The sequence below is a fragment of the Bidens hawaiensis genome, unplaced genomic scaffold (assembly GCF_021521415.1).
Source record: "Bidens hawaiensis isolate Kalapana, Puna unplaced genomic scaffold, B.hawaiensis_p1.1 tig00022683_1, whole genome shotgun sequence".
Taxonomy (NCBI): Eukaryota; Viridiplantae; Streptophyta; class Magnoliopsida; order Asterales; family Asteraceae; genus Bidens; species Bidens hawaiensis.
Window position 1 is genome coordinate 255,167 of NW_027493542.1, and position 26,822 is coordinate 281,988.

The 26,822-nt window shown below is 36.0% G+C and overlaps 1 protein-coding gene across 1 annotated transcript; it reads left to right on the forward strand.

Moving 5' to 3' along the window:
• Positions 1-9,670: 9,670 nt before the first annotated feature.
• LOC143566059 (gamma-tocopherol methyltransferase, chloroplastic-like) lies at positions 9,671-13,542 on the forward strand. Its single transcript, XM_077052848.1, has 6 exons — positions 9,671-9,978; positions 10,992-11,161; positions 11,368-11,472; positions 11,559-11,762; positions 12,198-12,300; positions 13,177-13,542. Exons 1-6 carry the CDS (start codon positions 9,729-9,731, stop codon positions 13,278-13,280), a joined length of 936 nt encoding a protein of 311 aa, XP_076908963.1. The 5' UTR covers positions 9,671-9,728; the 3' UTR covers positions 13,281-13,542.
• The last annotated feature ends 13,280 nt before the right edge of the window (positions 13,543-26,822 follow it).

The window sequence follows — 26,822 nt, forward strand, 5'->3', positions numbered from 1 at the left end:
TCTCCCAAACCCGACTACCTCTCTGACCCTGTCCCCGACCATTCTCTCGGTCGTATGAACTCGCATAACCACTCATTTGGCTGCGATTTTGGTCATCTAATCGAGCGAACAACAATTTTCCTCGATCATATCTTGTTCCCGAATCAAAACACGAACACATCATTCAAGTCCAAACCTTGGTTAAAACATAAACCGTATAAAAACGAACAACTGAATTGAACCGACTTCTCCAACACCCTTGCTCCAGTCCGTTGGAACAATATGAATAAATCAAACCCGAACAACTTTTCAAAATCAAACCTGTTTATACGTGAAATTCGGATACGAATATCTCTTGAAAACCCGAACCACGCACAAAACCAACTTAACTTGTTGACTACGGTTTTCTTTTCTTACTGTTGCGATAGAAAAAATTAATCAAGAATTAAAATCCTAATGCTTGAAGCCTCATACTCCAAATAATTCATTCTTTTGTTGACTTTTGTGACACCTGATTTAATTTTTGATTACATAACCAATTTTCCAATCAACAACCTTTCGCATACAAGAACTTTGTTTCATCGATTCCGTAACCTAACCCCTTTGCTGCCGGAACAGAGTTATTATCACAGGTATAAACTCACCTGAATCCAGAACGAAAACCAACTTGTTTCCTAGTTGTCGTCGCATGAACAATCTACTCACTGCCCACCACTGGTAAACAATACCTACGCACGCCGCTGCTTCGACGTGTCATTATCACTTACACATGTCCGACTTGACCTGCTTACTGTTAGGATTAAACGTACACACGAACCGAACACAACGTATGAAAGCAATAACGAACACGAGGATTTAACATGGTTCGGTCTAAATTGACATACGTCCACGGGTGGCAACTAGGTATTCTTTATTGAGTGACAATGATTACAAGTATATATAATAGTTAATCTAGGGTTTGCAATTATTAAACAAGAAATTCAAACTAGGTCGGGCTTTGGTCTGGCAACCCTACACCCATCTGCCATTTGGACTTCAAATAATAAACCGAGCCACACAAGGCCTACGAACCCAACAATCTCCCACTCGGAGGCCTTGAGTACTCTCATCTGCACTTCTGATTGTACTTCTATCATCTGAACATTAAACATCTTTTAGTTGCCACCACATTCTCATCAATTAACCTGAAGGCCCGTTGAAACTCCCCGGAGCTCCAACACATCAGTCACGACTAAAACTGCCCCTGACCTGTTCTCTGTCCCTATCGGCTCCCACTGTAACGAATTACCGGATCCTGAGATATCCCGAGAACAAACACTCTCCATATTCAGCAAGTAATCTGCTGGAGAGACTTTATAGCTGGAATATTTGTTTTCTTACTCCACTGTTGACCTGGAACTGTAACTGAAACACGATCTGTGCTCCAACTGTCACGATATCCTCTGACTGATTTAACCTTCCTAACTCATTCATCTTGATTCTTCACTTTGGCTCTGGGTTAATTACTTGCAAAATATACCTTCTTCTGCCAACGAGATTCTGTGAACCAGACTTTGTATTTCACTAAAACTGGATCCACTTCTTTCAGTGATATATCGACCATATACAACGAACTCATTTTCTTGCCACGAGCAACCACGAGATTCCCTTTGACTACTTTCCGCTGCCCATTCCCGAACTTAACATTGTGCCCGTGGTCATCCAACTGCCCAACTGAAATCAAGAGTTTCTTCAAACTTGAAACAACCCTCACATCTTTCAAAGTCCAAGAAGTAACGGCTGAAGTGATCAAATCAACATCTCCCATACCTGTAACCTCTAGAATATCATCGTTTGCTAGTCGAACCATTTTAAAATCCCCAAACTTTAGATTCTTCATTGTTTCACAACAGTGAGTGGCATGAAACGATGCACCAGAATCCATCACCCAATCAATAACGTTACTCTCAACACTACAAACCAAAATCTCATCACTAGTGACCCTGTCATTTGTGTCGTCTTCTGTAATGTTCACTTATTTCTTACCATTTGTACACTAATTCCTAAAGTGTCCCTTCTCTTTACAACACCAACATTCAATATCTTTACGAGTCTTAGACTGACTCCTCTTTCTGCTCCCACTGCTTCATTGTTTTCCCCTAGCCTTCCGTGACTAACATATTGCCTGATGATTCACCTGAACTTCTGCGTCTTGAATCTTCTCGAAGAATCAAATCCCATCAAAAGTTATTTTTGTAGATGAACTACAAACTGCAGTCACTGTTTGCGACCAACTGTCGGGCAAAGATGATAATAACAACAAGCCTTGAACTTCATCATCAAACTTAATGTCGACTAACACTAAGCGGGACAGGATTGAATTAAGATTATTGATATGCGTTGTAACTAACCCACCCTCTTTCATTCTTGTTGTCACTAGCTCTCGGATAAGATAGATCTTATTCACTACCGAAGACTTTTCATACATGTTGGATAGTGCCTCCATCATACCACGCGCTGTGGTTTCTTTCATAATGTTAAATGCCACATCTTCCGACAACGACAAAGTAATACAAGCCCTAGCTTTCTTGTCTAACTTCTTCCAATCTTCATATGACAACTTTTCTGGTTTTTCATTCTCAAGCACTACATCCAAGTCTTTCTGACAAAGTAGCACTTCAATTTGCATCTTCCACCAACCAAGTTTCTGTCCATCAAATTTTCGTATCGAAACCTTTACGTCTTCTACCACGACAATGACTAAAACGAAAACCTGGATAAAAACATACACAACAATGGCACAAGCCTGAACTTAAAGGATGTTCTACTGAACTCTGTTAGATAACCAACCTATTTAAACGTAACGGAATAATGAACTATAAATCAGAACTATAAACTTTAAACTAAAACGATAAAACTTGACAAACGCGGTTGGCACTGGTTTTTTGTTTCTTTAACACATTTTCTGATTGACAACAGTTCTTCGAAATAATAGGATCCTGATTAAAGTGTTCTAGGCTCGTTCTTTACTTTTGCAAGATATGATCTCCATTCAAAAAATATATAAAATTGATATATATTATTATTTTTGTTTCTTAGCAAACCATCCCAACACTAAAGTTCAAATGAACTTGGACGACTGCCAAAGTCACGGTCTGACAGCAAATAATAGCTTTACTAGACCTAGTTGTGATTAGTTGGCCCAACATAATAAGAGATCTAGTAGCAACAAAACTTTTGGTCAAACGAGGTTACACCGCCTCTTTTCCACAAAAGTTATTTTAACAAAACAGCAACGTAGGTGTCGCATTCTGATCTTCTATGGTGGCAATGGAACTGCGGACAATGAAATCAACGACGGGAAACTAGTGACGATACACGGTGGCGACACGTAGATGACTTTAGAATAGAACAGCCACAAAAAAGAACGTCGGTGGCTAGGAAAAACCCCTTACCGACTGTGACGGCGACGAACCGAACCTGACGGAACCCTAGCTCCAACTTTTGGTGCGGCGAAAATGAGCAGAACTAGTTCAACGTGTTCTTGTGTGTAACAAGCCTAAGCTTTGATACCACTTGTTAGGATTAAACGCACACACGAACCGAACACAACACACGAAAGCAATAACAAACTCGAGGATTTAACGTGGTTCAGTTTAAACTTGCCTACGTCCACGAGTTACAACTAGGTATTCTTTATTGAGTGACAACGATTACAATTACATAACAAGCATATATATAAAGATTAATCAAGGATTTGCATCTTATTAAACAAGAAATCCAAACTGGGTCGGGCTTCGGTCTGGCCACCCTACACCCGTCTGTCCTTTGGACTTCAAATAATAAACCGAGTGACACAAGGCCTACGAACCCAACACTTACAAATAGACCCTTATTCGGAAACCCAACTTGGTTTCGATATGTGCCGGTGATAGCTCCTCTTCAAGCCACTGCTCGCTGCTGATCACTGAACCGTTGATCCGCCTCACCTTCGATCAACGTTAACTCGATTATCGATTTCTTGAACTTGGATCTGTGATGTAGATGTCGTGCTCTAATAAAAAAACAAGTATTTATATGACTTAAATACCTATGACTAGTACATGTAAGTAAGGTCGTCTCCACAGAGAATCAGTGGAAAGTGAAAGTAAAACTCATATTTTATTTATTGATTAATTAAGGTGGACACATGATGTCAAGCGGTTTAGAAAAGTAGTTTGTAAAACAATAATATGAAAATAACCAAACTCCAGGGTTCAGGTTTTGAAGCAAGTTAGAAAATTGATAAACTTATTTGAACAAATCCTTGTTAATATATGTAAACCAAAAGACTTAATATTTGGCTATGCCGAATGTCAGAACTTAATCCAAACGATTGACACAACTTAATGAAAATCTATTTGATTACCAGTTTTAAGTTTTGAAGTACAAAATTAATAATATGGTTAATGATAAACGGGTCAATGACGAAAATAGCTCAATCCTAATTGTTGATGACCACAAATCGATTAACTGGCAAAAGATTAAGCAATCAATTACTAGAAAACTGTTTAAGCACACAAACAAATATAAAGAATTGATCAACCGAATGATTAACCAAATCCAAAGTTAAAGTTTAGAATACCAAAATCCAACATACAACTTGACCCTACGCCCGGAGATGGTTATGAAGTCTTTAGCCTTGCATCTCGATCTTGAATATCTTGATTATGATGTTGGAAGATGATTGCATGAGTAAATATGGTGATTAAGATGTGTTATGATGGTGAAAGATGGCCTCCAAATCGTCCTTAGGTGGTGGAGAATGAAAGATAATCGATTTAGGGTTTATCCCGACTTAAATATGGAAGAAAACAAGCCCAAAACACAATTCCCGTCAGACCGGCCTTGAGCCTCTGTCTTACGGCTTCTATTAGTCCATTTTCATATTCTTCTCTTCGAAAAGCCCGAAATTCATATATTATGAGTTCTGTAACTCATTTTCTAGCCTCAGATATGCCCGTTTTACTTTAGATGCGCACGAATCACTTCCGAACACCCCCGATTGCTTCCTTTTTGCCCATAACTAAATTCCTTGTTATCCTAAGTGCTCCAAATTAGTTCCTTTAAGCTTTGAGCACTTGTAAACATAAAACCACTCAAAGTACTCATGTTCTATATATAAAAACACGTAACATAAACGAAATTAAACACTTAAAACACATTCTTTTACCCACACCTCACTCTGATACCAATTCAAGTCTTAGATCGATAATCAAACACAAATTACGACTAAAACTGCCCCTGACCTGTTCTCTGTCCCTATCGGCTCCCACTGTAACGAATTACCGGATCCTGAGATATCCCGAGAACAAACACTCTCCATATTCAGCAAGTAATCTGCTGGAGAGACTTTATAGCTGGAATATTTGTTTTCTTACTCCACTGTTGACCTGGAACTGTAACTGAAACACGATCTGTGCTCCAACTGTCACGATATCCTCTGACTGATTTAACCTTCCTAACTCATTCATCTTGATTCTTCACTTTGGCTCTGGGTTAATTACTTGCAAAATATACCTTCTTCTGCCAACGAGATTCTGTGAACCAGACTTTGTATTTCACTAAAACTGGATCCACTTCTTTCAGTGATATATCGACCATATACAACGAACTCATTTTCTTGCCACGAGCAACCACGAGATTCCCTTTGACTACTTTCCGCTGCCCATTCCCGAACTTAACATTGTGCCCGTGGTCATCCAACTGCCCAACTGAAATCAAGAGTTTCTTCAAACTTGAAACAACCCTCACATCTTTCAAAGTCCAAGAAGTAACGGCTGAAGTGATCAAATCAACATCTCCCATACCTGTAACCTCTAGAATATCATCGTTTGCTAGTCGAACCATTTTAAAATCCCCAAACTTTAGATTCTTCATTGTTTCACAACAGTGAGTGGCATGAAACGATGCACCAGAATCCATCACCCAATCAATAACGTTACTCTCAACACTACAAACCAAAATCTCATCACTAGTGACCCTGTCATTTGTGTCGTCTTCTGTAATGTTCACTTCTTTCTTACCATTTGTACACTAATTCCTAAAGTGTCCATTCTCTTTACAACACCAACATTCAATATCTTTACGAGTCTTAGACTGACTCCTCTTTCTGCTCCCACTGCTTCATTGTTTTCCCCTAGCCTTCCGTGACTAACATATTGCCTGATGATTCACCTGAACTTCTGCGTCTTGAATCTTCTCGAAGAATCAAATCCCATCAAAAGTTATTTTTGTAGATGAACTACAAACTGCAGTCACTGTTTGCGACCAACTGTCGGGCAAAGATGATAATAACAACAAGCCTTGAACTTCATCATCAAACTTAATGTCGACTAACACTAAGCGGGACATGATTGAATTAAGATTATTGATATGCGTTGTAACTAACCCACCCTCTTTCATTCTTGTTGTCACTAGCTCTCGGATAAGATAGATCATATTCACTACCGAAGACTTTTCATACATGTTGGATAGTGCCTCCATCATACCACGCGCTGCGGTTTCTTTCATAATGTTAAATGCCACATCTTCCGATAACGACAAAGTAATACAAGGCCTAGCTTTCTTGTCTAACTTCTTCCAATCTTCATATGACAACTTTTCTGGTTTTTCATTCTCAAGCACCACATCCAAGTCTTTCTGACAAAGTAGCACTTCAATTTGCATTTTCTTTTCCCTTTTTTTATAGCTTTAATTACATTTCCCATTAAAAAAACACGTGTTTATTTTTTTAGGTAAAAAGTAATTAAGGCTTATTTCAATACTTCAAACAAGGTATAATACCCCATTTGTCCCCATTAAAAGTGCCTATATATTTCTTTTTTATTTTTCTCATTATAAATGTTCATTTTTAAAATTTATTAGTCAATTTTTAAATTTATCAATTAACACACACAACTAACATTAATAAACAATATTGATTGACACAATTTAAAATGACATTATTGTCATTTGGTAAGCCAAACAAAATTACGTTTCAAACAATGACACTTTTAATGGGACAGAGGAAAAACAAAATTTAGTCATTTGAAACAAAAGTTGAAAAGTAATTAATTCAAATGTTTTCTTGTTGTTTCAGAATGAAAACATATTTTATAAGATCTAGAAAGAAATTGTATTCATCGACAGTATGCAGATTTTCATATGACCCGTGTTGCGACGAGAAGTAAGTCAGTTTTTTATACCAGCCCGTAAAAACAAATGAAAAAGGAAACTAAAAAAAACATAACGTTAGATACAAAAAGGAAAATGGAGAAAAACTATAATATGGCATAACCTATTATTATTATTATTAAGGTTAGTTTGATAATTTTACAGAAATATAAATGTAAAATTTAACGAATTTAGTGGGTAAAAAACCACCGTAGTTATAAAATTTATACACCTAGACAACTTCAGTAATATTTTTTTTAAGTTTTAGAATCAAGTTTGTAATTAGTTAATTTTGAAAATCAGGCGTCGTAAATCATAAGAACCAACCATACGGTTAGCTCTATTTAAAACATTATGAGCATGTTCACGTATGTAATGAAATACAATTTTTATTAGGGTGCTGTTAAACATACCCCCCTTACTCCATTTTTACTAAATATACTTCTCCCCTGAACTTATTACATAAATTACAATTAGTTCTTAACATTATTTATATACATATTAGTCCCTATAACATTACTTTCATTTGATAACTTCCACTACATATATCAAATTAAAAACTATCAAGCATTACTATTAATTTATTTTTTTTAATATTAATATTTTAATATTAATATTATAAATATTTATAATATCTTTTTTTAATTTTAATAGTATATATATTTATAATATCCTTATTTTACTACTTTATCTATTACAAAATAAACCAAAAACCCAAAACCCTAAACCCTAAACCCAAACCCTAAACCCTAAACCCGAAACCGAACCCTAAACCCTAAACATGAAACCCGAAACCGAACCCTAATCCTTAAACCTGAAACCGAACCCTAATCCCTAAACCTGAAACCGAACCCTAATCCCTAAACCTGAAACCGAACCCTAAACCCTAAAACCGAAACCTACCCTAAACCGAACCCTAAACCCGAAACCGAACCCTAAACCCTAAAACCGAAACCCTAAACCCGAAACCTGAAATCGAACCCTAAACCCGAAACCGAACCCTAAACCCTAAAACCGAAACCCTAAACCCAAAACACGAAACCGAACCCTAAACCCCCTAAACCCTAAAACCGAAACCCAAAACCCTAAACTCGAAATCATAAAAAGAAAACGCAACTTGTAAAAAAAATAATATTAAATCTTTACTTTTGTGCTAATTTGGTAATTATATGATTTCAGGAGGTATATTTAGCCTAACCTTTTTTATTAATTTGTCAGGTATTACGTACGTTAGGCATTCACGTATGTGTGCCTCATGTATACATGTGTATATGTTTATACATTTTTGTGCAAAATCATGTCATCACGTGTATGTGTCTTAGGATGTAGTCTTATGGATACATATTTATTTATAGATTTTTCATCTAGGATTTTTGGTTTATATCAAAGCATTTAGCAAATTTGGGACATTTCGTAGTTCGTAGTACACTCAAATTTTAATATAAACTCATACTTATACCTAATTAGTTTCGTAATTTCTATAGTTGTTTTCCGACTATTAACTATTACAAGGTTCGACTAAAGAAACTATCACTTTTATTCAAACTTTGTTGAGTAAAGTATTATGTATTGATATATTCATATGCTCGTATGCAAAAAAATTGGTGGTATTTTATGTGCATAAATGAATGAAATTGGTTATTACGTGTGAATAAATAAATAGTGTTTTATTAGCTAATGAAATGAAATCATCTATTATCAACCCTCCTTCTTTTCTTTTCTTTTCTTTTCTTTTTCATTTCATTTCTTCTTCAACTGTAAATCACCTTCACCATCCTCCCACAACCACCGCCAACTTCACCCAACACCACCACCACCGATTGCTGCCACCACCCATCGTTGCCACCGCCAACCACTACACCGCGACCGCCACCTCCCACCACAACTACCGCCACCTACCAGCACCGTCGCAACTCATCACCAATTTAGTTAATATCTTCGTTTTTTTCCGCCTACCAAACATCACAAAACTAATGATTTTTCTCATTCCTTCATGGTAATTAAAGTATTAAATAAAACAATGGAGTGATAATAATCTATTTTATTTATCTATTCATTCGATCACCCCGTACCAAACATACCTAAGCATTTGTTTATAGAGGTGTACAAATCGGTTTAAACCTCAAAACCGGTTTGAGTTGAAACCGGTTCAGTTTGGTCAACAAAAGTCAAAACCGGTTTATGACTCGTTCGGTTCGGGTTTTGACCGGTTTTGGTCGGTTTCGGTTCGGTTAACCAGTTTGGAACCGGTTTTAGTGAAGAAAATTGCATCAATCGGTTCCAAACCGGTTTCTGCACATCGGCTTCAAACCGGTTCGGTTTCGGTTCATATTTCGGATCGGTTCAGTTAACCGGTTTATTTGTCCACCTTTATTCTTATACAATAGATATTCAGAAAAAAAATAATACACGTATTTACACGTCACATGCTATAAATAAATAACATTTTTCGCTTGTTCACGTCCTCTTTCTATAACACGTAAATCTTATGCCATATACCAATACCATTACCAAATCTACATGCCATTGTTGACACCACCAACAACAACCTAATTCACCACTCACTTACTATCACTATGGCTGCAACCGCCGTCAACCGACCAGTTCCACCGGCAACGAACAAGCTGACGTCAGCGGACGATGAGCAGCAGCTGAAGAAAGGAATCGCGGAGTTTTACAACGCGTCGTCTGGTATGTGGGAGGACATATGGGGAGAACACATGCACCACGGCTATTACGACTCAGACGACGTCGTTCAACTCTCCGATCACCGTTGCGCTCAGATCCGTATGGTTGAAGAAGCCTTACGTTTCGCCTCACTTTCCGGTACACTTTTATTATTTATTATTCATTTATTTACTCTACTCTGTTTTTACCTAATTTTTTTATTATTATGTTCAATTGTTTTATGTTATATTGCTCTCATTTCGATAATCGAAATTAGCTAGAGGTTGTGATGACGTCACCGTAGATTAGAAGCGGAGAAAACTATGCCGATGTTGATGACGTCACCACGATTGAACTCGTTTGTTAATGTTACAGTGATTTGTGAATGATATTGGTTACTGATTATGTGCCTGTGATTCATTTTATGAGATTTGTAACAATTAGTTAGCAATGAGATGAAATGAAATCTCACAGAAATTGAAATCAACTAATTAAAGGAAGTCTGTGCAAATTGTACTTTTACAGTTTTTTTACTGTATTATTCCAGTAGGTGTAACTTCTTACTGTGAATTTGTTATTAATTTTTATAAGATTTGTAACTATTAATTAGGTGTTTGAAAGTTTAGGGATGGATTATAGCTGAAATGAACTCTCACAGGAATTGAAATCAATTAATTAAATAAAATCTGTGCAAATTGTGCTTTTACTGTTTTTACTCTACTGTTCCGTTAAGTTTAGTTTGTGACTTCTTACTGTGAATTTCTTATTGATTTTACTAGATTTGTAACAATTAGGTAGGCTTTTGAAATTTTGGGCTTGGATTATAGCTGAAGTTTTACAGGAATTGAAATTTATTAATGTAATAAAGTCTTTGATGCAATTTTTACTTTTACAGTTTTACTGTACTGTCCCATTCAAGTGTAGTTTGTAACTTCTTACTGTGAATTTGATATTAATTTATAGATTTGTAACTATTAATTAGGTGTTTGAAATTTTAGGCTGGATGATAGCTGACATTTCACAGGGATTGAAATCAATTAATGTGTTTGATCACTTATGCAAATTGTACTTTTACTGTCTGTACTATATTGTACTGTTTCATTAAGTGTAGTTTTTAACTTCTTGCTGTGAATTTTAATTTTGCTCTTTGTCCTGTGTGGTTTGTGTTGCAGATGATCCGGAAAAGAAGCCTAGAACCATAGTTGATGTTGGATGTGGCATTGGAGGTAGCTCAAGGTATCTAGCAAAGAAATATGGAGCTGAATGTTTTGGAATCACCCTCAGCACTGTGCAGGCTGAGAGGGCTCAGGCCCTTGCTGCTGCTCAAGGATTGGCTGATAAGGTACTGTAATTTGTTAAGAATTTCGGGAAAATGTAGCAAATTTTTCGGTTTTTGATGTTTGGTAGTTAACTGGATTTGTATGTTAAGTGAGAAACTTATTACAGTTTGGAAAACCTGCAACATATTATATAATCGAGTTAAAGTTTACTGGTTGTTCATGGTTATTATGAACATATGATTCTTGAACTAACCATGAATGTTAGCAGGCTTCATTTCAAGTTGCAGATGCTTTAAACCAACCATTTCCTGATGGAAAGTTTGACCTGGTTTGGTCAATGGAGAGTGGAGAGCACATGCCTGACAAACTTAAGGTTAAATTTTTTGGAACTACCCTTTTGAGTTCAAATTTATTTTGTATAACACATCTCAACATTAACTTTAATTTTGATATCACCAGTTTGTTAGTGAGTTGACTCGGGTGGCTGCACCGGGAGCCACAATTATCATAGTAACATGGTGCCATAGGGATCTTTTGCCTACCGAAAACTCCCTTCGCCCTGATGAACAAAAGATCTTGAATAAGATTTCTTCAAGCTTTTATCTCCCGGCTTGGTGTTCTACAGCTGATTATGTGAAATTACTAGAATCACTTTCTTTGCAGGTAAACTCCATCACTAATCACCTAAACTTACTACAATATTTCAGTTTATATTAAAATTTTCAAACTTTATTTTATAGAACTTTAAAATATTGAGGGAGCTACCAACCACCACACACCCAACTACCTCCTTATTGTATGGATTTGGTTGTTGGATAACAGATAAAAAAGCAAATGACTCAAAAACAGCTTTGTCCAAATAGTTTGTGTACCAGCTATGCAAACAAAATTATAGTACTTCAATTATTAGTATGTATTGCAAATATTAGTTATGTGTTTCGACCTCCATATTAGACTTTCGACCCTGTTTTCATTGAAGCTAATCTTTTTTATTTGACCCGCTAGTGAGTGACAGGGACAAATAATTTCATATGTAAATTCTATATACATCTCACCTTATAAATAGTTTTAAGTGTGTGAACTTGCTGCAATTTTCAGGACATAAAAACAGCAGATTGGTCTGGCAACGTGGCACCATTTTGGCCTGCTGTAATAAAAACAGCATTGTCTTGGAAGGGCATTACTTCATTGCTGAGAAGTGGTGCATGCTAACTTTTTTCTTTGTCTTTTATACACGTTTGTGTGATATACACACGCACGCGCGCACACACACACACACACACACATTGAGACCACTTAAAAAGGGGACCAATTGTAGTATAGAGAAATATAATCAGGTGCACATAAGATGATAGGTAACCGCATGACCGCCTTGCTATCTCTCGTCCACTAAATCTTATATGCACCATGTACAATTGTTTTAAGTGTTTCTTGTGATTATGTGCTTAGAAATGTGAAAACCACATAAAGGGGTGTAAACGAGGCAAGCTCGACTCGTTTTGTCTTACAAAACCTCAAGCTTGGCTTGTTTCGAGCGCTTTTTTCTAAAGCTCGAGCTCTACTTGTGAGTCGATTTTTCAAGCTCACGTTCGGCTCATTTACTATTATTAATTAATTGAGTTTATATCCATGTTTACCTATGTTTTTATTTTTTGAATTATAATTTATATATAACATAACATGTATTGTTTAATTTTTTTATCATATTTTTTATATAATAAATATTACTCTATAATTTATAACTAATACATCAACTAGTAATTATAGAATTATAGACTCGGGAGCCCGCTGAAGTTCAAGTTCAAGCTCGTCTATTAAGCATGCTTATTTTAAGGCTTGAGGTCGGGCTCGAGCTCGTTTAAGCTCGACTCGATTTGAGCTTTTAACAAGCTGGTCTCGAGTAGCTCACGAACTGGCTTGGCACGTTTATACCCCTATTCATAAGCACTTGTACATGGAGGCAGTTATGTGGTTACTTTGAAGTGTTTTGTTTATCATAACTAAAGCAAAATGAACATGTGTTTGTGATTTTATATAATTTTTTGTTTGATATGGTTATATCGTTAAATTTGGTTAGGATGGAAGTCCATAAGAGGGGCAATGGTGATGCCATTAATGATTGAAGGGTTTAAGAAGGATATAATCAAGTTCTCCATCATCACATGCAAAAAGCCCGAATAAAGATGGAGTCATTCACATGTATGCATTATGCGTTATCGTACTAGCGTTTCTTCTATTTTGGCAAGTAACCATCTATATGTACTATGTAGTTTGTCATTAAGTTTGTCGAGTCCAAATCAAAAAGGTTCTAGCATATGCGTTACATGGGGACCGTCTCAAGTACGTCTATGCATATGAATCTTGAAAAAAAAATATCTTTAATGTCTATTATTTTAGACAGTCATTTATGGGATAGAAACCAAAATCTTATGTCTTGACAGCCTATACTCCTTTTGTAGGGGACCTCTTATAGGAAGTTAGGAACACCCCTCGTCCTCTCAAAGACCTTGTTATATAAGTTATTTTATTTGGTATAACGTCGTGTAATCATCACTTAATAGGGGACCGAGTCTATAATCACGTGGACATATTGTTTTAATTATGATTCATAAGGCGTCATGTAACCATACATCAAATAGAGAACTGTGAAAACAACGTAAACACCTGTATAGTTATGTGGTTATTAAGTGTCTTATGTTTCATAATTAAGGCAAAGTGTATAGGTGTTTATGTGCTTTTATGGACTAAATTGATCAGGATGGAAGTCCATAAGAGGGGCAATGGTACTGCCATTAATGATTAAAGGGTTTAAGAAGGATATAATAAAGTTCTCTGTTATCACATGCAAAAAAAGGCCCGAATAAAAATGGAATCATTAACAAGTATGTAACTAGGGATGAGATTTTTCCCCGAATGCCCGTACACGTTTATTACCTAGACCACTATCTGTACACGTACCCCTACCTGTCTATTTAGTATGGGTACGGGTACCCAAATTTACGTATTTTAGGTACGAGTACTTTCGGGTATAAGTACGGGTACTCAGTACCCGTTAGGAATATGTAGAGGTTTTCAATAGAAATTTTGAAACTCATAACTCTAAGCGTCTTTTTATTGGGATATCCTCAAGGCTTCAAGCAGGCTTTTCAAAACCATTGATAATCAAAATATTAAGTACTAGTTCTAATTAAACCAATCAAACCCTAGTTCTATTCTCTTTTTCTTCCAATCAATAACTAGTAATAGCCACCGTGAATGGATTTTATATTATAGTTGGTTTGTTTCATTTTTAGTTTTGGTATTATGTTTTTGGTTGTGGTATTACGGTTTTGGTTATGGCATTATAGATAACTGATTGTCGGTACCGTACCGGTAGCGACACCAAGTTTAGTGGATTTTTTTTTAAAAAAGAAAAAGTTGATACCAAAGCGAGTACTGTACCTAAAATATCCTTACCCGTACCATAAAATTTGGGTACAAGTATGGGTACCCAGATCTACTGATTTTCGGTATGAGTACTTTTAGGTCCATGTACTATTACGGTAGTGTTCTTTACATTTTGGCAAGTAACCATCTCTATGCGCTATCAAGTTTGTCATTAAGTTCATCAAATCTTAATCAAAGGTTCTAGTGTATTCGTTATAGTGGGACCGCTTCGAGTTAATTCAAAAAAATCTTGAAAAATATTTGACTTGTCAACTATTATAGACATCGTCATTTATGAGATTAGAAAGTACCTCATATGCATGACAGTCGACTTTTTTGTAGGTGGTCCTATTAGATGAACACCTATCTCCGTCTCATATATTAGTGAATGCACACACAATTTTTGTCACAAATAGTCTATATTCCATTTGGTATATGGGGGCATACTTAATATTCCTTGACTAATTCATTGTATGCGGGCTTATACCATCAAGTACCGAATACCCCTTTAGCCTATTGATATTAAGGAGTGTAAAACGATACTCTTTATTGTTTTAGTTTTTTAATTTTATCTTGTTACTAGTACTTACGTCTTGTTCTTGAGTTTTTTAACCAAGGAAAGAAAAGGAAATGAGAGGGAAAGATAAGAAAGGGAAGGGAAGGGAATGAATTTTTTTTAATTATGTGTGTTCTTCAGTTTGAAGGAAATTAGAGGAAAGTAAATGATAACTACGTTAAAAAATAGTTATCCTTAGTAATCATCCCATTTTTAGAAGGATGACTTATTGGGAAAATACATTAATTAAATCCCTCCTAACTCCTCCTACTCCTTTCCTTTCTATCATAAAAAAAAACTCAAGAACACCCATTTTTTAACTATCCTTAGTTTTCCTTTCCTTTCCCTCATTTAAAAAAACTCAAGAACAGGACGTTAGTGTGAAGGGGGCACTACCCAATTTACCCAACCAACCAACCAATACTTGCCACCTAAATGAACCCGAACCCAATTTCATCGTACTTTGGCTTCGCAAACCCAATTTTTGCTACCCAATTTCACTACATGAAGTGCTTGTGGTCGTGTATTACCCAAATAACTGAATGGGGTTTCCCGCTTACCCCGTGCACCCTTAGTATTATAATATTTTCAAGTTTAAAAAAAAAATAAATATAAAGGACAATAATAACTTCGACAACGGGCTATGGGAGGTGATCAAGAATACTGTGGTATGTGGTGGTCCATTTTTTTGGGATTTTCAATGGAGGCTAGCTTCTCTCCCAATCCGTTTTGGGGGCTTAGGTTTGTTCAGCCGAGGATATTTCCACATATGCTTTTGTAGCATCAATAGCACAACCATGAAAGTTACATGACCATATTTTTTGCGGGATTGTGGTATTGATGGTTTGGATTCGGATTATGGGCGTGCGTTGAATTGCTTGCATAGTTCCCTTCCCGATCTTGATCTTGGCGGGTTCACTAATAAGGACACCGCTCCCCTAAAGCCCAACATGCTTTGGCGAGTGCCCTTTATAGTAAAATCGTCCAAAGTTTGGGAGAGGAGTTTAACTTATCAACTCGCCAGAGAGCGGTGTTAGAATGCCTTCAGGCTCCACATGCTCAAGATTTCTTGAACGTCAACCCCATCGAAGGATTAGGGCAACACATGTTGGCAGTGGAGTACCGGTTCATTCTTAATATTCTTTAATGATCCCACTATTCCCAGTTGATGAGCCATGTCTGGTGTGTCGTAAAGTTTATTTGGATAATTTTGGTGAACATGTCGTTCATTGCAAGGAGCTTCCTGGTTTTAAAAAAAAAAGAAGCTCCTGTGAATTTCCTGTCGGATCCCCTTTAACGGAGGTCTACTCTTTGGCCAGCAGAGGTTCTTGTGTCTGGGTGGCAGGGGAAGCACGCTTGTATTGACATTACTGGAATATCCCCCCTTGTTGGTCTTAGGGATACCGGGTTTGTTGTTAGGCAGGCTGTGTTGAAGGCGGAATATGGAAAAATTGCTAAGCATGAGAAGCATGTGTCGAGAATCAATACGTCTTCATTCCTTTTGCTTTCGATACATTTGGGTCCCGTGCCCCCGAAGCTATTACGTTTCTTAAAAGAGTTCAACGGGTCGTGCGCAGTAACTTATCGACGCCAAAGAAATATAACTTTGTTTTCAGTAGGATCAGGTTTGCCATTCAAAAAGAGATGACGGCGTTGCTTGTTGCCCGCTCATCCAATCATTGTAATTGGATCTTTTTATATAATATATAAAATCATTTAGCTATAAATAAAAAAAAAATTGTCACTATTATATGAATAGGTGTACTTTCTATACACAAATTGTTTAATAAAATTTAATGTGTCGTGTTCTTTATTATACCAATATTTTATTTATGTGAGTGTATTTTCGTTATCGTATATGAAAAGGAACGGCTCTTATTAAAGAAAAATAAAAAAGCTAATTTGAACAAAATTTCATCTACAAAAGGTACTAATTTGATTTCAAGAAAAACAAAATTATCTTTTAAGTCTTTGATCGATAATCAAACATAATTTAAATGACTAACTCTTATTTATATTAATCAGAAAACATCACTCAAAAAATTGATTACAACTTTCAAACCCTAACTCGGTTTGACTCTTGATAAACCCTAACTCGGTTACATATGTTCACATTCTATAATGTCTAACCATAACTCGGTTTATATAGACTAACCTAACTTGCTAGTCAAGACATTACCAAATATAATAAAACCTAATTGCAACCCCATAAACCCATTACATATTAATGAATCACATAGAGCCAATAGGTCCAAGCCAGTCACCTACACGTGACAAGCCTATTAAGTTGGAAATCACGTCCAACAATCACCCCCTCTAATTTCCAACTTGAAACATGTGGTCTTTGAATTAAACTTGTCTCCTTTGACATGTGTGCCTTGACACACGATCTTGACATTCTCAGCTTTCACAACCATCTTGGTCTTGATATCTCCGGAACTTCTCTTGATCCGTAGGTGTGTTCTTCGATTCTCCCAAACCCGACTACCTCTCTGACCCTGTCCCCGACCATTCTCTCGGTCGTATGAACTCGCATAACCACTCATTTGGCTGCGATTTTGGTCATCTAATCGAGCGAACAACAATTTTCCTCGATCATATCTTGTTCCCGAATCAAAACACGAACACATCATTCAAGTCCAAACCTTGGTTAAAACATAAACCGTATAAAAACGAACAACTGAATTGAACCGACTTCTCCAACACCTTTGCTCCAGTCCGTTGGAACAATATGAATAAATCAAACCCGAACAACTTTTCAAAATCAAACCTGTTTATACGTGAAATTCGGATACGAATATCTCTCGAAAACCCGAACCACGCACAAAACCAACTTAACTTGTTGACTATGGTTTTCTTTTCTTACTGTTGCGATAGAAAAAATTAATCAAGAATTAAAATCCTAATGCTTGAAGCCTCATACTCCAAATAATTCATTCTTTTGTTGACTTTTGTGACACCTGATTTAATTTTTGATTACATAACCAATTTTCCGATCAACAACCTTTCGCATACAAGAACTTTGTTTCATCGATTCCGTAACCTAACCCCTTTGCTGCAAGAACAGAGTTATTATCACAGGTATAAACTCACCTGAATCCAGAACGAAAACCAACTTGTTTCCTAGTTGTCGTCGCATGAACAATCTACTCACTGCCCACCACTGGTAAACAATACCTACGCACGCCGCTGCTTCGACGTGTCATTATCACTTACACATGTCCGACTTGACCTGCTTACTGTTAGGATTAAACGTACACACGAACCGAACACAACATATGAAAGCAATAACGAACACGAGGATTTAACATGGTTCGGTCTAAATTGACATACGTCCACGGGTGGAAACTAGGTATTCTTTATTGAGTGACAATGATTACAAGTATATATAATAGTTAATCTAGGGTTTGCAATTATTAAACAAGAAATTCAAACTAGGTCGGGCTTTGGTCTGGCAACCCTACACCCATCTGCCATTTGGACTTCAAATAATAAACCGAGCCACACAAGGCCTACGAACCCAACAATCTCCCACTCGGAGGCCTTGAGTACTCTCATCTGCACTTCTGATTGTACTTCTATCATCTGAACATTAAACATCTTTTAGTTGCCACCACATTCTCATCAATTAACCTGAAGGCCCGTTGAAACTCCCCGGAGCTCCAACACATCAGTCACGACTAAAACTGCCCCTGACCTGTTCTCTGTCCCTATCGGCTCCCACTGTAACGAATTACCGGATCCTGAGATATCCCGAGAACAAACACTCTCCATATTCAGCAAGTAATCTGCTGGAGAGACTTTATAGCTGGAATATTTGTTTTCTTACTCCACTGTTTACCTGGAACTGTAACTGAAACACGATCTGTGCTCCAACTGTCACGATATCCTCTGACTGATTTAACCTTCCTAACTCATTCATCTTGATTCTTCACTTTGGCTCTGGGTTAATTACTTGCAAAATATACATTCTTCTGCCAACGAGATTCTGTGAACCAGACTTTGTCTTTCACTAAAACTGGATCCACTTCTTTCAGTGATATATCGACCATATACAACGAACTCATTTTCTTGCCACGAGCAACCACGAGATTCCCTTTGACTACTTTCCGCTGCCCATTCCCGAACTTAACATTGTGCCCGTGGTCATCCAACTGCCCAACTGAAATCAAGAGTTTCTTCAAACTTGAAACAACCCTCACATCTTTCAAAGTCCAAGAAGTACCGGCTGAAGTGATCAAATCAACATCTCCCATACCTGTAACCTCTAGAATATCATCGTTTGCTAGTCGAACCATTTTAAAATCCCCAAACTTTAGATTCTTCATTGTTTCACAACAGTGAGTGGCATGAAACGATGCACCAGAATCCATCACCCAATCAATAACGTTACTCTCAACACTACAAACCAAAATCTCATCACTAGTGACCCTGTCATTTGTGTCGTCTTCTGTAATGTTCACTTCTTTCTTACCATTTGTACACTAATTCCTAAAGTGTCCATTCTCTTTACAACACCAACATTCAATATCTTTACGAGTCTTAGACTGACTCCTCTTTCTGCTCCCACTGCTTCATTGTTTTCCCCTAGCCTTCCGTGACTAACATATTGCCTGATGATTCACCTGAACTTCTGCGTCTTGAATCTTCTCGAAGAATCAAATCCCATCAAAAGTTATTTTTGTAGATGAACTACAAACTGCAGTCACTGTTTGCGACCAACTGTCGGGCAAAGATGATAATAACAACAAGCCTTGAACTTCATCATCAAACTTAATGTCGACTAACACTAAGCGGGACAGGATTGAATTAAGATTATTGATATGCGTTGTAACTAACCCACCCTCTTTCATTCTTGTTGTCACTAGCTCTCGGATAAGATAGATCTTATTCACTACCGAAGACTTTTCATACATGTTGGATAGTGCCTCCATCATACCACGCGCTGTGGTTTCTTTCATAATGTTAAATGCCACATCTTCCGACAACGACAAAGTAATACAAGCCCTAGCTTTCTTGTCTAACTTCTTCCAATCTTCATATGACAACTTTTCTGGTTTTTCATTCTCAAGCACTACATCGAAGTCTTTCTGACAAAGTAGCACTTCAATTTGCATCTTCCACCAACCAAGTTTCTGTCCATCAAATTTTCGTATCGAAACCTTTACGTCTTCTATCACGACAATGACTAAAACGAAAACCTGGATAAAAACATACACAACAATGGCACAAGCCTGAACTTAAAGGATGTTCTACTGAACTCTGTTAGATAACCAACCTATTTAAACGTAACGGAATAATGAACTGTAAATCAGAACTATAAACTTTAAACTAAAACGATAAAACTTGACAAACGCGGTTGGCACTGGTTTTTTGTTTCTTTAACACATTTTCTGATTGACAACAGTTCTTCGAAATAATAGGATCCTGATTAAAGTGTTCTAGGCTCGTTCTTTACTTTTGCAAGATATGATCTCCATTCAAAAAATATATAAAATTGATATATATTATTATTTTTGTTTCTTAGCAAACCATCCCAACACTAAAGTTCAAATGAACTTGGACGACTGCTAAAGTCACGGTCTGACAGCAAATAATAGCTTTACTAGACCTAGTTGTGATTAGTTGGCCCAACATAATAAGAGATCTAGTAGCAACAAAACTTTTGGTCAAACGAGGTTACACCGCCTCTTTTCCACAAAAGTTATTTTAACAAAACAGCAACGTAGGTGTCGCATTCTGATCTTCTATGGTGGCAATGGAACTGCGGACAATGAAATCAACGACGGGAAACTAGTGACGATACACGGTGGCGACACGTAGATGACTTTAGAATAGAACCGCCACAAAAAAGAACGTCGGTGGCTAGGAAAAACCCCTTACCGACTGTGACGGCGACGAACCGAACCTGACGGAACCCTAGCTCCAACTTTTGGTGTGGCGAAAATGAGCAGAACTAGTTCAACGTGTTCTTGTGTGTAACAAGCCTAAGCTTTGATACCACTTGTTAGGATTAAACGCACACACGAACCGAACACAACACACGAAAGCAATAACAAACTCGAGGATTTAACGTGGTTCAGTTTAAACTGGCCTACGTCCACGAGTTATAACTAGGTATTCTTTATTGAGTGACAACGATTACAATTACATAACAAGCATATATATAAAGATTAATCAAGGATTTGCATCTTATTAAACAAGAAATCCAAACTGGGTCGGGCTTCGGTCTGGCCACCCTACACCCGTCTGCCCTTTGGACTTCAAATAATAAACCGAGTGACACAAGGCCTACGAACCCAACACTTACAAATAGACCCTTATTCGGAAACCCAACTTGGTTCCGATATGTGCCGGTGATAGCTCCTCTTCAAGCCACTGCTCGCTGTTGATCACTGAACCGTTGATCCGCCTCACCTTCGATCAACGTTAACTCGATTATCGATTTCTTGAACTTGGATCTGTGATGTAGATGTCGTGCTCTAATAAAAAAACAAGTATTTATATGACTTAAATACCTATGACTAGTACATGTAAGTAAGGTCGTCTCCACAGAGAATCAGTGGAAAGTGAAAGTAAAACTCATATTTTATTTATTGATTAATTAAGGTGGACACATGATGTCAAGCGGTTTAGAAAAGTAGTTTGTAAAACAATAATATGAAAATAACCAAACTCCAGGGTTCAGGTTTTGAAGCAAGTTAGAAAATTGATAAACTTATTTGAACAAATCCTTGTTAATATATGTAAACCAAAAGACTTAATATTTGGCTATGCTGAATGTCAGAACTTAATCCGAACGATTGACACAACTTAATGAAAATCTATTTGATTACCAGTTTTAAGTTTTGAAGTACAAAATTAATAATATGGTTAATGATAAACGGGTCAATGACGAAAATAGCTCAATCCTAATTGTTGATGACCACAAATCGATTAACTGGCAAAAGATTAAGCAATCAATTACTAGAAAACTGTTTAAGCACACAAATAAATATAAAGAATTGATCAACCGAATGATTAACCAAATCCAAATTTAAAGTTTAGAATACCAAAATCCAACATACAACTTGACCCTACGCCCGGAGATGGTTATGAAGTCTTTAGCCTTGCATCTCGATATTGAATATCTTGATTATGATGTTGGAAGATGATTGCATGAGTGAATATGGTGATTAAAATGTGTTATGATGGTGAAAGATGGCCTCCAAATCGTCCTTAGGTGGTGGAGAATGAAAGATAATCGATTTAGGGTTTATCCCGACTTAAATATGGAAGAAAACAAGCCCAAAACACAATTCCCGTCAGACCGGCCTTGAGCCTCTGTCTTACGGCTTCTATTAGTCCATTTTCATATTCTTCTCTTCGAAAAGCCCGAAATTCATATATTATGAGTTCTGTAACTCATTTTATAGCCTCAGATATGCCCGTTTTACTTTAGATGCGCACGAATCACTTCCGAACACCCCCGATTGCTTCCTTTTTGCCCATAACTAAATTCCTTGTTATCCTAAGTGCTCCAAATTAGTTCCTTTAAGCTTTGAGCACTTGTAAACATAAAACCACTCAAAGTACTCATGTTCTATATATAAAAACACGTAACATACACGAAATTAAACACTTAAAACACATTCTTTTACCCACACCTCACTCTGATACCAATTCAAGTCTTAGATCGATAATCAAACACAAATTACGACTAACTCTTATTTATATTAATTAGAAAATCTCACTCAAAGAACTGATTGCAACTCTCAAACCCTAACTCGCTTTGACTCTTGATGAACCCTAACTCGGTTACATTTTGTTCACCTTCTATAATGTCTAACCATAACTCGGTTTATATAGACTAACTTAACTTGCTAGTAAAGACATTACCAAATATAATAAAACCTAATTGCAACCTCATAAACCCATTGCATATTAATAAATCCCTTTTATAGGGCATAACATGTCATTTATGGGATAGAAACCAACCTCATATGGCTTGACAACCTATACTCCTTTTATAAAGGACCTATTAAAGGAACACACCTCTTCCTCTCAAAGATTAACTACACCTGGTATTTGGGTGTGTGGTACATGGACAATATTAATTACTCTTACCTCCTGGTATAATGGCGTATATATAATCATCACTTAATAGGGGACCAAGTCTGTAATCACGTGGACATAATGTTTTAGTTATGATTCATAAGGCGTCATGTAACCATACATCAAATAGAGAACCGTGAGAACTTATGTCACACCCCAACCTACGGCGGAAATGTCGAGACGTGAACTAATTGTTACAGCTCTCAAGGTACTATCATGCAATATTAAATGTGACATTATCTATTAAATTTAATTAAATAACCATACATCAAAGTAACCAAAGTGCATGAATTAAAATTTAAACAAAAAAAACAAAATTTCATATTCTACTTCTTGTGTCTTCTTCTCTATAGCATACAACCTAAGTTTTCCTCAACTACAAGCTTGAGAATCATATCACACGATAACCTGCATATGCGTTAAAAATAAAATAGATTTTATCAACACAATGTTGAGTGAGTAAATCACCAGATTTGAGACACTATATAATAATAAGTAAAAGTGCAAACTGTTCTTGTGAGAATATACAGATAAGCCATAGCACATAACAATCAAACAACTATAAAGAATAAAGAAAGGGCTCAACCAATCTATATAAATGGACAAACAAGTACTAAACCGTGCCATTAAAATGGACATCGGTTGCCGAAGTAAACAAATAACGTTCAAATAAAACAAGTAAGCAAATAGCAAGTTAGGCAAACTGATAAACACACAAGGATAGAAAGTTGCGGTTGAATGCTATGTATAATAGAATATATCTACGAACGCATATGTCCCAAAAACATTTGAAAACAAGTAAAATAGGGGAGTGAAATACTCACCTTAGCAAGTAAGCAAGAGTGAAAGTAGACGATAAGGACGATGGTATAATGAACGTCACACTCTTCGAGACGGAGTAAAGACAATCCTAACAAGTGTAATAATGAGGAAAACGACGTATCAATGAATAGGCCAATAGGGAAACGAGAAATGAACGGGTTTAAAGGGTATAAAGTATTTCATTTAAAGTTTATTAAAAATTACTCATAAATTAATATTGCATAAAATATAAATAATTGGACTTATACTATGAAAGTGGTAACAATAGATATTAATATTTATAAAAAAGCCATTGGTTTATAAAATACTTGGCCAGATTATTTTAATAAATATCTCATAAGGAGATTGTTATTTAATAACGCTTACTTTTAAATTAATATAAATAATAAGTAGTAGATGCTATAAAATAACATCTACGTATATTAAATCTTTTATATAATAAGGATTTTAAATATCTTAACTACAAGATTAATACGTATTTTACACCAAAACCTTATTATTAGAAATCCCTATCATAAACTTTTAACAATTTCTACCAACTAAAGCATATACATATACATATAAATATGTGTATACAGAGCCGGCTATACTTCGAGAAGAACGGACAGGCAAACCTAGATGAAAATCCAATTGGTTTAAGGTTAATGACGGCTAAGGTTAGTGTATTGCATCTGCAAGTTTAATTAGGTTTTTACAATAGTTTATATGTATATCGAAGTCGGTTTAGGTCGGCTAGGTTATTATAAGAATCACGATTCAATCCGATGTTGTTTCTTAATTCAACTTGTCGGTAGGCCGGGTATAATGCGGAGATTCAAATTTCCAAATAAATTTCGCGAATTAATACGTGCAGAACACGAAATCAAACTGGGTATTGAATTATAATATGGGTTCGGGTTCTAGGAAACGGGTTGCAGGTTAAATGGGTTATAATAAGAATTTTTACACACTAGTCCCTTTAGTTTGAGGGTGGAAACAACATAGGGTAATAGTTTAAGTTTGAGGGATTTTTGCCAAAATATAAAAGTTATAAATATGTTTTATATAATTAAAATAATAATAATAATAATTATTAATCTTCTTGATAAATGCGATAAAAATAACCCGAACGTCAAAACGGGTTGGGTATTTAATATAAAATATTAATTCGAAAAGTCCGAGTTGTTACAACTTAAGAACTTGTATAGTGAGGCGGTTATGTGATTATAAAGTGTCTTATGATTCATAATTAAGGCAAAGTGTATAGGTGTTTATGTGATTTTATGGACTAAAATTGATCATGATCATAGGATGGAAATGCTGATCAATTCCTCATGGTTATATTGGAAAACATGATAATATGATAAACCCATTAATCATATGCGTACCTGTTATAGCATGGAGAGTAGTAACCGCATCGGAGAAGGATGTAGACGACATAGTTGTCAGCTTGATCGAGTTCTCCTTTAGGATTTATAATTAAGGATGGTGTTAGGGTTCTTGAGAGGAACTCGGTTTAGGAGAGAGGAGGCACACAAAATTGTATGTGCGTGAGATTAGTTTATGATGTTAATATTTATCTCTCTTTATATACACCCAAGGGGAAACCCTTTATTAGTTAATTCAAGGTAATATGGTCCATCAACAATTACAAAATTAATATATAATAAGGTATAATTAATATTTTAATCTAATATTATATAAATGATAATGATGGCCACATAAATAAATATATATATATTATATTTATTCTTACAGGATATCCATAAGAGGGGCAATGGTTATGCCACTAATAATTGGAGGGTTTATAAAGATATAAATTATGTATTCTGGGATTACGATGATAGTGTTTCTTATATTTTGGCAAGTAACCATCTCTATGTGTTATGAACTTTGTCATTAAGTTTGTCGAATCGTAATCAAAGCTCTAGTTTATTCGTCATACCGGGACCATTTCGAGTCGATTAATAAGAATCTTGAAAAATTCGTTGATGTGTCGACTATTATAGACATTGTCATTTATGGGATTGGAAAGTACTTCATATGAAGACTCCTTTTGAAGGTGGTCCCGTCAAAAGAACATCCCTCTCCCTCTCATATATTAGGCCATCTGTAGTGAGCGACAAATGTTCAAAGAAATGGGGCGATTTTGTGGGTAAACACCGCCACCAGGCGATAAATGGGGCGAAAAGGGGAGGAGTTTTTTATGTCGACGGTGATTGTTTGAAGAATATTCTTATTTTATTTTTTTGTGTGTGGTAAATATATATATATATATATATGTGTGTGTGTGTGTGTAGGGTAAAGTTAACGAACAAATGAAAGTAGCGTGCTAAACGTGAGAATCAAGTAGAGTAATTATATATACAAGTAGAGTAATTACAGCATAGAGTTAAATAATTACTCTATGATGTAATTACATAATTAATCTACTTGTATATATAATTACTCTACTTGATTCTCACGTTTCGCGTGTTAATTTCATTTGTATTTGATCCAAACCATATATATATATATATATATATATATATATATATGTATATAGGGTAAGGTTAAAATAAAAAGTAGAGTGTGTCTAAGAAGTGTAAGAAGTAATCTGATGCATTAGATATGTTGATCTGATGGTGGATATGGAAAGTGTGTTTATTATGCGGTGTGTTTATTGTGCGATTTGTTTTATTAGATATAATGATGAAAACACACTTTCTATACTTTTTAGGAAAAATCTACTTCTTATTATAACCTTGCTCTCTCTCTCTCTCTCTATATATATATATATATATATATATATATATATATGGTGGATATGGAAAGTGTGTTTATTATGCGGTGTGTTTATTGTGCGA